General features: G+C 36.9%; 4 protein-coding genes across 15 annotated transcripts in view; all 4 read left to right on the plus strand.

Annotated features, from left to right (window-relative positions):
• The first annotated feature begins 304 nt into the window (after positions 1 to 304).
• On the plus strand, positions 305 to 2945 carry LOC107265115 (pyrroline-5-carboxylate reductase 3). The gene is made up of 7 exons (XM_015734189.2): positions 305 to 610; positions 1023 to 1160; positions 1236 to 1306; positions 1801 to 1971; positions 2039 to 2251; positions 2316 to 2481; positions 2555 to 2945. The coding sequence occupies exons 1-7, from the start codon at positions 535 to 537 to the stop codon at positions 2674 to 2676; spliced, it is 957 nt and encodes a 318-aa protein (XP_015589675.1). The 5' UTR covers positions 305 to 534; the 3' UTR covers positions 2677 to 2945.
• A 325-nt stretch (positions 2946 to 3270) lies between these two features.
• On the plus strand, positions 3271 to 5017 carry LOC107265117 (stress-associated endoplasmic reticulum protein 2). Its single transcript, XM_015734192.2, has 3 exons — positions 3271 to 3571; positions 3994 to 4066; positions 4170 to 5017. Exons 1-3 carry the CDS (start codon positions 3488 to 3490, stop codon positions 4205 to 4207), a joined length of 195 nt encoding a protein of 64 aa, XP_015589678.1. The 5' UTR covers positions 3271 to 3487; the 3' UTR covers positions 4208 to 5017.
• Positions 5018 to 5109: 92 nt separating this feature from the next.
• Positions 5110 to 6308, plus strand: LOC107265118 (GSK3-beta interaction protein). Its single transcript, XM_025082704.1, has one exon. It carries the CDS (start codon positions 5920 to 5922, stop codon positions 6283 to 6285), a length of 366 nt encoding a protein of 121 aa, XP_024938472.1. The 5' UTR covers positions 5110 to 5919; the 3' UTR covers positions 6286 to 6308.
• Positions 6309 to 6453: 145 nt separating this feature from the next.
• The window catches only part of LOC107265112 (transmembrane and coiled-coil domains protein 2), a 17204-nt gene continuing 12656 nt past the window's right edge, over positions 6454 to 11001 (plus strand). For 3 of the 12 annotated variants that reach the window (XM_025082698.1, XM_025082699.1, XM_025082701.1), the window contains exons 1-2: positions 6610 to 7182; positions 9179 to 9384. In XM_025082698.1, the coding sequence (XP_024938466.1) occupies positions 9242 to 9384 (143 nt within the window). In that variant the 5' untranslated portion in view covers positions 6610 to 7182; positions 9179 to 9241. The other 9 variants (XM_025082697.1, XM_025082700.1, XM_025082693.1 and 6 more) reach the window with 8 other exon arrangements.

Here is an 11001-nt window from a genome sequence, read left to right on the forward strand (position 1 = left end):
TATTGACAGACAGTTCAGAATCGAAGGAAAATTCGGTGTCTGTCTATTGACAGAAAGCTACCAGTAACTATTGTCAATAACATTTAAATCGGTTAAGGGTCGTGGAGCGAATGCTTTCTGAACGTTCATAAAAAATTGTATTGACTATACGAGATATCCTTGAATGGGATTCGCCAGGAACCGTGGAAATCTCCCAGATGTCCGACAAATCTGATAAGAATCAATATTTGATCAGCGATTGTCAGTTTGAACTGGAGGTATTTCTTCTATCGACTCAAACGATGATCCTTCAGTGACGATTAGGACTCCGATCAGCTGAGGTACAATTAACGAGCCAGCTGTGGGATAAAAGAGTACTTGTGATTATCTTTAATACAATTGAGAAAGTTTCTCACGGAAACTGTTTGTGGACCAAAAGTTTTTGATTCAACATTTGAGTGACAATTGACATATTTTGAAACACTCGATACTTCCACGGTTTAAAACGTACTCGATACATCGGTGAATAACAAGACGAAGAAGAAATCCAAAAAAATGTCGATTGGACCAAGGACTCTGGGGTTAACAAAGATAACCCGAAAACTTCGTCAACGCATCAATGAGCATCACGGTATGCAATGAGATTACAAATATGTCGATTGAAAAATAGATTCCATTGGATTTTCTTCTGGTTTTCCGTTCGGTTTATTTATTTTTTATTTCGTCTTGGACCGTTGACAGATTGAAGATAGTTTTTTTTAAAGGTTCTTATTACGCGACGAGCTGCATATTACTGGCGTCTTTATACAACGTCACTAATCATTGTTATCTGCTTTTATAATTACATACATTCCACGACGCATTCGTCGACTCGGTTATGTGATTTACTATCTTACCCTTTGCGCTCTGAGAAAACATATTAACTAGACGTTCGAGATTACGCTCCAGTTGCTGTTTTCATTTCTTTGGCTACGCGCTATGTTTGACTTCGTCGGTTACTTGGAGCTTTGCAATTGATCTGAATATTCGATACATTCTTACAGCAAAGCAAGAAATTCTCAGAGCCACCAAGGAGCGGAAACGAAGAGTACGATCGGAAGTGCATACGAAGATGTTGAAGATCGGTTTCCTTGGCGGTGGCAAGATGGCTCAAGCCCTTGCCAAAGGTTTCATCAAGGCTGGTAAATTATTATTTATTTACACTTTACTTGCGTTTATGTAGAAAAGTTGTTTTAATCACGCTCCTCTTATTGTAGGATTAAGTGAAGGAGAAAAAATGCTGGCGAGTTGTCTGCCGAATGACACCGGGAGTATCGATGCCTTTAAAGTAAGCTGTGATAAAGATAGGATCTCTTTTCTTTGCGCCTGGAAAATACGGTTTTACACAATTTTTGTTAATTTTGTGAAATACAGCACTTTCATTCTGAATCTTTGTAGAGTAATGTTGTGTCGCGATAATACGGGATAAGAGCCCGTGACGAATTGACAGCAACTGATTGAAAAATATACAATTCCCGTAGAACTTGATATGAGTAGCTATTAGATAAGAATCCAGTTTAAATAACCCAATATAATAGTATTAAATAACAAAATCAGTGACGTTTCGAGTAATCGCGAGTGATTAAATGATTACACATCGATTGAGCCTAATAAAAATGAATGTAATCAACGGATCACGACGAACAGTCAGAATTATCCAAATAATACCTTTGGCGCCAATAGTATCTTGTCAGGAGGAAATTTCCAGGCCATTGTGATAATCCCGGTGTCCTTATCTCAATTCTTTTTATCGCACCAACTGATCCAAACATAATTCCATAGGAAATCGGATCGAATACGGTCTTCTCGAATGGACCCGTAGCAGAACACGGTGACATATTAATTCTTTCCGTGAAGCCACAAATAGTTCCTAAGGTTCTACCAGAACTGAAGGATCACCGAAAGTTAATACTTTCAATCGCCATGGGCATTTCTTTAGCTTCGTTGGAAAAGGTAATACTTTCTTCACTCATCGAAACGAGATTTTGTTTACACGCCGCAATTGACTCTGCGTTTCCAGGGTTTGCCGCCAGGGACGCCGGTAATCAGAGTAATGCCAAACACTCCCGCACTTGTAGGCTGTGGCGCCACTGTTTACGCACGCGGTAAACATGCTGGTGACGATGAAGCTCAAATTGCCGAAAAATTATTTTCTGCTGTCGGACTTTGCGAGGAAGTTAGCGAAAGTATGATAGATCCCGTTACAGCTCTCGCGGGATCTGGTCCGGCATATGTAAGTTATTATGCTAGAAAAAGCAAGGAACAAGATTTCATAGAATTGAAAACTCATGTATCAGGTATATATGATGATTGAGGCTTTGGCTGATGGGGCAGTGAAAATGGGTCTCATGAGGTCGATCGCATACAGATTAGCTGCACAAACAGTTCTTGGGGCGGGAACGATGGTTCGAGATACACAAATTCATCCTGGACAACTGAAAGATGATGTAGCTTCTCCTGCAGGTATGAAATTTGTGGTTTATTTTACACATCCGCAATGAGAAAAGAAGTGTAACGGCGGAATTAATGTTTGCAGGATCTACCATTACTGGAATCCATCATCTGGAGAAACACGGTTTAAGATCTGCTATTATGGGCGCCGTAGAAGCTGCAACGTTACGTTGTCAGGAAGTTAGTTCACTTGAGGATGAGAAATAATGATTGCAACTAGAATGACGTTGGAAATAGACATTCAGTTAGAAAACTTTGACAATATAGATAGATTTGAATTTTATATAAATTATATCACAATGGATTGTACAAAGATTGGATTGTACAATGGATTGTACTAGCTGAAAATGGCATCTTGTCGATTTTTATATTCAAAACGTAATTTACACGACGTGAGAAACGGTTGATGAATTTTCGAGGATTTATTTTAGAACCGAACTCTCAAATCTCTTCAATTTTATAGAATAATTTATAATCAATTACACATTGTATATACTTAAATAAATATTATTTTTTGTTAATCCTATCAATCTCCTCAATATTTGCTTCATAAATTTGTAAAACATCCAAAAATGTATCTCTATCAGTTTCTCCAAAAAGTATTATACTTAAGAAAATGTCTTCTTGAAATTCCCGCGGCATTCAAGTCAAACAAAGTCTAAAATCTCCACGTGGAATTATTAACGGTACCTTAAATTATAACAATACTTCAAATAACACAGTAAGAAATATATATATTACCGACTACATAAATTGTAATAAGATTGTAATATTGTCAAATATTGTATTGACTTCGGTGGTGCAAACGTGTTAGAACTTCGAGTCGTGGGTTGGCTGACGTTTCGCCGATCTCCCGTTTTAACGGGCTATAGCGCACACGTCGACGCAGATTACCGAAAGCAAGCGAAGACGTCGAGTTAACCGCGTTTGAGGACGCATACTGTGGTACCACGTATTCTGACACTTAATTCTACCTCGTTTTAAACACAAGACGTACTTCGAAAAGTAAGCCGGAAAAATGGCACCTAAACAGAGGATGCGTATCGCTAACGAAAAAGCTACCAAGAATATTACCCTCCGTGGAAACGTCCCGAAATCTTCGGTAAGTTCACTAACAATCAACAGCTGTCTGTCATGTGGTATTGGAAAAAATTTAATTAATTGCTGTATTATTTGCAAAAATGTTCCTTAAGTCACTTAAATTCTTACTTCGAGAAGTATTTCGATTCTACGCAAAATTGTGATAAGAGATTTGTCAGTCTGTCAGGTTATAATCCTTACCATCTGGAATCTGTTTTGGAGTCACTAGAAACATTGTGATATTTTGGAGAAGATATATTTATGTAGCTAATTTGACAACCTCTTTATACCAGTAGTGTAATAATATTAGAAGGTTGAAAAATATAAATATTTTAATTTGTGGATACCAGATACTTGTATGTTATAATAGCCTGGTAACACTCTATAATTGGTACCTGTGAAAGTCATGAGGTTTTTTCATGAGAGATTTTATATTCTTTACAGAAAGCCCAAGAGGAAGGATCCCCTGTTGGACCTTGGCTCTTAGCATTATTTATCTTTGTAGTATGTGGGTCCGGTAAGTTTATAAAATTACATTATAAAGAACTATAAAGAATGTGCTTTTAATAGAGAGTAACGAGTAAAATTATTCTAACAACTGGATTGTTTGTTTGTTGCAGCTGTTTTCCAAATCATCCAAAGTATCAGAATGGCGTAAAAATATTTAGCACATTTTTACAACAGAGCACTAATGAAATTGTTAAAACGAAGAATGTTCCACAACTTATTAATATATATTATTGATACTCTTCTTAAGAGCGACTGACATTTTTCGACACAGACATAGAACCTATATGAGCTACGATATGAGAATTACCACATCTAAAAGGACTCAAGAGTCCTTTAACAGCTGCAACGCAGTTGAAGTGTAATTCGTAAATCAGAGAACTCTATTTTCTCTGTCTTAATCGGCTTAAAGATTTATTTATAAAAGAACTTAGCATTTATAAGCGTTTAATGTAACTGAAGTAATTAGTAATTATGGAATTTGCTGCATCAATGGAAGGAACCTGAAATGTATCCAGCTGTATTCGGATAAGATAGGAATACACTTATTTCTCTGTTGCATTTGCAATATTTTTTTTATCATTTCAGTTTTAAACAGCTGTTATAATTGAGGGTGACAAGCATTTCGCGAAAAACCAAAATGTTTAGATATAAGGCGTACAAAGCGCTCATTGCAAGAATCCTTCCATTGATGTTAATATAGTAAATAATTGTATATAGATATGACAATGTATTTATATGATGTATTCTATATTGTTTCATCCCAAGCATTCCACTACAAGCGGCTGATTAGCCACTTGTTAGTGCTCTGTTGTTTTCTTCCTTCATTTCGTTCAATAGATGAATTAGTTCAATAAGTGACGATAGTCCGACAAAAATATTGTTAAATATCCTACGATTCCACTGAAAATGTTTGCTACCAATATTGATTATCTACATTAATAAAGTATATTGTCGATAACTTCTATTTTCATTATGGCTTTTATTACCTGGCAGTTTCGTCATGCTAACAATAAGTGTTCTTACGTTCATTTCTCACTGTCTTATCGCAACATTTATCATCGACCTTTCTGAGCAACAATGCTATGCCGTTAGTAGATGTTTGAGATACAGTTGTATGAAATTAAATTTGACAAATCCTTAAACTTTGATTTTCAGTGCTGCAAGAACGACCGTTTTCTTCTAAGCAGCTAAATATTTATAACAAATATTCAAATATTCATGGGGGAAAGTGCTACACATTTTTTATACCAATCGGCTAATAGATATTGAAGAATTATTCACTTCTGTTATTACAATATTGCTAAAGGACAATATCGTTATTATTCTCATAATAGGTGTCAAGTTTTATGGATTGATGCAATTGACTTAACTTTCTATCAATTTGTAAAAGATGTTCCAAGTAATGACCCAATTTCATTGTACGATTAACGGATTTTGAGCCGCTTCGTTCGTTTGGTGATTTGGTCAAAAAGACAAAGATGGCGCCACTTTATCTGCGAAGTCAAGAACCGTGCAATGAAACGTAGAAGTCCACTCGGAAAATATGTATGTACCTAGATACTAGAAGAAACACGCGAAGTTCTTGCCAATAAATTACATAAGCGGCTGATCTTGGTTTTTGACCCTGAATAAGAGGGTGAGAAGGAAGCGATCATACAAAATATACGGTCTCGAGTTGTCAGAAAAAAAGAGACGGAATATTGAAGGCTCTGTGGACTTACGTCCATGTATACAAATAAAAAAGGTCGTAGCGTTGGCAAACGTGCTCCTTATTACGTATCGTTCCGCATAGTTTTCGTAGTCGAAAACCGTGAGATTACGGATGAAAGAAGACGCAAAAAAGATTGCTAATTTTGAGAAATGTTGCCGAGAATGAGTGATGGGGAAAATCGGCTACTGGATGAAAATCAGTGGAAAAACGAAGCTCAGGCTGTTATTAATGACGTGAAGAGACACGTGCGTGACATTGGGTTATCTGAAAAACTGCGAAGTACCAACAGTTTTATCTACTTGAATTTAACTACTTTGGAAGGATTCAAGTACTGTGTAGAGCTTTCGGGCGCTGGTTTCACCATTGTTGGCAATCAACACGACGATACCTCGAACAGAGGAAACGAACGGTTCGAGACACCTTACAGCTTGTTGAATTATGTCAGCCCACTGTACGAAAATTCATTTGGCAATTTGCTTTTTGACAAACTCAAGGAACTTGCAGATAAAGAGTAAATAAAGACTTTCTCAGAAAATAACGATCTCCTTTGAGATGTCACTCTGTTGAATCATCATTCTTCCTCTTCTACAAGTATAGTCTTCTGCGAAAATCTCAAGCTTATGCACTGTTTTATATTTGTCACGCGTACAATTGAGAATTCCCCATTAGACCAGCAGACTCTCTTGAGCCTTATAACTCTTGGTGAATGTATCTTGCTTCATTAAACTCCGGGTGCTCGAACTGATATGTACGTACCTGAAAACCACGACGCTCGTTGTTACTCATTGTGATACGCGAGCCAGTAGAAATACGAGGTAAGTTTACCAAAAGTGCAGTGACATTTGAAAGTCCCTAGAATTCTGCCTCAAATTTCTCCCTACTACCTCTGAGTTGAATATTCGTACACTATTCAACACAATCTAATGTTGTTCAATACACAAACTTACATAGCGTGTATCAGAAAATATTAGAGAGTAATACTAGGCCACTATAAGACCACTCTCACGCGATCCATCTCGTTGATCCGTGAGATCATTTGTTTCCCGGCGGCGCTGCGCTAGCAGCACGTACGTATTTATTCGCCGTGATATTCGGCTGTGGCAGTGCGTTATTTCTCTCAGATTGTCTCAGGTATGTAGAGTCTTGAAATTGAGACAGTTGCGGCCGACAGTTTGCGAAGAGGAGATGAACGCAGGCCGATGACACGCCCGCGGGCGATAGCAATTGTACCCCAAGTGTTCGCGACGCATCAACGAAAAAAAAGAGGAAAAGACGGACCACGCTATATTCAACGAGTTTCATTTTACTTTTCGTGCTCTACGTGCTGTTGACATTGATGTGAGTGCGAACCAGTGCGAAGACTGCTATGCGTTCACAGGATCTTCCTCCGTGTAGCTAAATAAGTTTGCTGAGTGAGTATTTCTTCTTTGGAAGATAAATTTTTGTTTGCTTGTGATTTTTAGGACAGTGTTTTGTTTTTTTGTGCGAAGATGTGTTAAAGTGCGCGAAACTCGTGAGAGATTCGAGCGGTGAATGCGAGACGTTTGACAGGTCGGGTAATGGCCTGCTGACCTGCTGATAGTTTGTTTTGTGTCTATTTGGAGCCTCATTTCTTCTCCACTGTGCTTCGTTAGAATAACTGCATTTTTGAGAATTTTCGTTTTGTTATTTTGTCGTATGATTACCTGCCTTATGTATGTTGAGATTTTCAAGTGTCATTGGATAAGGATATTTTACGAATATTGGTATGTTGTTTTACTTAGATTCATTATTGTAAGATTTTCGCAGCATAATGTCCTTACTGATGTCAACGTGTACTTATGTGAGCTGAGGATATTCCGGGTTTTCTCTCTACTTTTCAATTTGAATTTTTAAACACAGGCCTAGTCATTCTATTACACAGTTTGACATTTATTTATAACATATATTTCTGATTTTGATAGTTAAATTTAGAAATGTGGAATGTGCTTAAGAGAATACTTACTATGCATACTGTGTAATCTGCTTGAATTCATACGAGTCTGCTTCATGTTATTTCTTTCCAGTTTAACATAAAGATTTCTTTATTTTAATTTCCAATCTTTTATTATAGGCTTTATAAGACTAATTTTGATTTTGTAATATGGCATGTTACAGATAGGATAGATAATTGCTGTTATTAGGAAATACAATTGTTGAACATCGCTTGATTCGGTATTAAAATAAAATAGACATGTATCAGAGAAAAATTTTCCATTGCTTATCATTATGCAGCATATAATACTTGCCATAAGAATTCATTGTCGTAATATCTATATATTTCAATGACATACTTTGTGTTATAACAAGAGGCCTTCAATAGTCTTTATTGTGAATTTAATGTAGAAAAAGGCCTTAGTGTTTACGTTATATGATACATAGTTTGATCGTTACTCTTTTTTGGTTATTTTTTATATTCATTTGTTTCAATATTTTTTGTTCCATTTTTTTAGTGTGCTATGGTAATAGTATGCTTTCAGTCAGCATACACAATATACCAGTAATAAGAGTAATGATAATCGTCTGAATGATTCATCTGTTAAGAGAATGGGTCAAAGGTGATGGCCAATCATTTAGAATATAAAAATGGTCTTATAACATTCTTAAAGAGCTTGACTATTAATCCACAAGATTAAATGCAATATTAAATGCAGAAATATACAGCAAAAGCGCTGGTTCAAATTTTATGATATTTATATTTAACCTCTCCTCTGATTCTCAATTATAGTTAGCATTGGTTGATGTATTTTTAAACTCTAAATTGGATAATACTGACACTCAAGAGAAAATGATGTCTGAAAATTGATGTGAAAACCATGAGCTAGTTACTAGTCATGTTCACGGTGACATCCTCTTCAGTTCAGTAGAGTAAAAAACAGTAACCTTCCGACACACTCTAAATAATTACAGGAAGTGTTAAACGATGTTTTTTCCATGCATCTCAAATTGAAATTGGGACAATGAACATGTAGAGCATGATTCTCAATAATCTTTAAATAAAATTCTCTCTATCAGTAGCCTTTTAATAGCTGATTATCAGTTATGGATACTAATGAATTAAAAGATAAGGGTAAACAAGGTGCCCAATGTGTATATAAAATTAGATTTACATATCACACAGCAAGACTACCTCCCTACTGTTATTATATTTATCACGTTACCAAGTTCTATGCGGCGAAGTAAGCGATAGTAATTCGTCCATTGCCGATGAACGATAATCTTATCTTCTATAATACAGAGTCGAGTAGCCACGACGACTTTATACGTAACATCAGATTTCCAGACGACACCCTATTTTATTAATTATATTAATTAGCAGTAAGTATTCAAAATCATTATACAACACTTATCTTCATATATATATATATATGTATATATATATATCGACAGGCGGAGTACGAGCAGTACAAATGAATAATCATTGCGGGGTGACATCGCTCCCTGGAGAAAGGAATGGCTAGCCTGACGGTCAGTTCGACAAGTAAGAACAGCTCGAGGAGTACGTCGCCAAGTCGAGGAAACATTTTAGCATCTCAAGTGCAGCAGACACCACCCGTCAATCTGGATCACACGCCTAAGACACGTAATGCCACTGTGTGAGTAATACCTTTACATTAATGATCGTTTGTAATTCAAAGGCTATCCTTAGCGACGAAACAAGAAATTGGAATATGACATTTGAAATACGCGCCAAGACAAAATTGTATCCTTCTCCTTTGTGAGCTGCAGTTTGATTTATCTACAGTGAGACAGTTTTCTTGTGTATGTACAATCCGGTAGTGTAACAGGAACAAACGCTTCAACTCTTAATGGTGACCTTTGTAATATTCATTCAGTACTGCTCTTTGTTCCGGACAGCATATTATTAACGGCAGCTTATTTCTCGACACATTATCGTAATCGTTAATGCGATCCAGTAGTCATTGCAACAACTTCGGCTCCTCTTCCGAGATAAAGAACTCAGCTGTACGCTCAAGCAGTGCTTCATGGAATTCATCATTAGTGTTTCGTTACACAGTTAATACGCTGTCGTTAAACCACAGAAAGAGTACTGTCTCTGTCACCGACATAATTTTGCTTTCTTCTTAATCAGTAAAGTTTTATCAGTCAATAATTTTCTCGAATGAGATACGTAAGAAAACGATGAGACTGGTGCTCATCTTCATTCATATTAAATGAAGTTAACGATATCGTATCCTTATCTCGTCAGGATCGTATAATCGTTTAATTATTCTCATAAGGGTATATAAGCTAACCCACAACTTGGACGAGGATGAAGATTTTGAAAGGCAAGACAATTATGTTACGTTATTAATAGTGTTGCAGATCGGCAGTCTAGATTGTGTTACGTTCACACGAGAGAAACACTCGGGACTCGCTTGTAAAACAATTATATCTGGAGTAGCTGGCTGCTAAACAAACAAGAAAAAAAAAGACCAGGATCCAATGAATTTCGGCGAAAGTCAATTGTACCACGTGTCCCGGCTACAAGGATGACAGCACGCACTTTAAATGGAAAATTTTGTATAGCGAGTAGACGTCAGCTTTGTAGTAAATTATACGTGACGCATGGTAAGCCTTGGTGTTATGAATATTTTGGTGTTTCCTACAAAGCGACACTCTATATAGACGCGCATAACCAAAATAACCAACTTGCAATGCCAAGGCTGCTGCACCGGTTAGACATTTTTTAACTACAGAATGCAGATGCATACTCAAGTACTCAAGAGATGCGCATGCTACTTGTTATAGTTACGAAGTACAGATCTAATCTGCCGTCTTATCGCCAGCAACCGTGCACTACAAACAGAACAGTTGATTACCAGTAGGAAATTAAAAGTAGCAACAGGAAGACGAATTGCTACGTGTTTCCCGGTTGAAGCCGCAAAAAGATAAAATAAATTGTCTCTGCACTTAATCACAGAGAGCCTGTCGCCGGTGGTACTCTTTTGATTAGTCATTATTGCATGTAAATAAGAACGCGCGTACATTATACTTGCTCCTCAGTCTTTCATTATCTTTCGCGTCATAAACAGTTGTCACTGGCGCAACCGTATTCCCTTTCATGTATCACACGTCGCGAAAGTTTATGTTGGATTTACATTCCTGGCTCTCTAGGACCTTACGCAATTCTCAGTTAATGAGGGACCTTGGTGGAATACGTTCGATCTTTAACGAAGATCCTTCGACGAGTGATTGTTATTTACACGTAC

This window comes from Cephus cinctus, unplaced genomic scaffold (assembly GCF_000341935.2).
Source record: "Cephus cinctus unplaced genomic scaffold, Ccin1 Ccin1_scaffold0215, whole genome shotgun sequence".
In the NCBI taxonomy this organism is placed as follows: Eukaryota; Metazoa; Arthropoda; class Insecta; order Hymenoptera; family Cephidae; genus Cephus; species Cephus cinctus.

Coding starts and splice junctions, on each gene's coding strand:
- LOC107265115 (XM_015734189.2), top strand. CDS start 535: ATGTCGATTGGACCAAGGACTCTGGGGTTAACAAAGATAACCCGAAAA. Junction 1,307..1,800: donor GGAGTATCGATGCCTTTAAA/GTAAGCTGTGAT, acceptor ATAATTCCATAG/GAAATCGGATCGAATACGGT. Junction 1,972..2,038: donor CTTTAGCTTCGTTGGAAAAG/GTAATACTTTCT, acceptor CTGCGTTTCCAG/GGTTTGCCGCCAGGGACGCC.
- LOC107265117 (XM_015734192.2), top strand. CDS start 3,488: ATGGCACCTAAACAGAGGATGCGTATCGCTAACGAAAAAGCTACCAAG. Junction 3,572..3,993: donor GAAACGTCCCGAAATCTTCG/GTAAGTTCACTA, acceptor TATTCTTTACAG/AAAGCCCAAGAGGAAGGATC. Junction 4,067..4,169: donor CTTTGTAGTATGTGGGTCCG/GTAAGTTTATAA, acceptor TGTTTGTTGCAG/CTGTTTTCCAAATCATCCAA.
- LOC107265118 (XM_025082704.1), top strand. CDS start 5,920: ATGTTGCCGAGAATGAGTGATGGGGAAAATCGGCTACTGGATGAAAAT.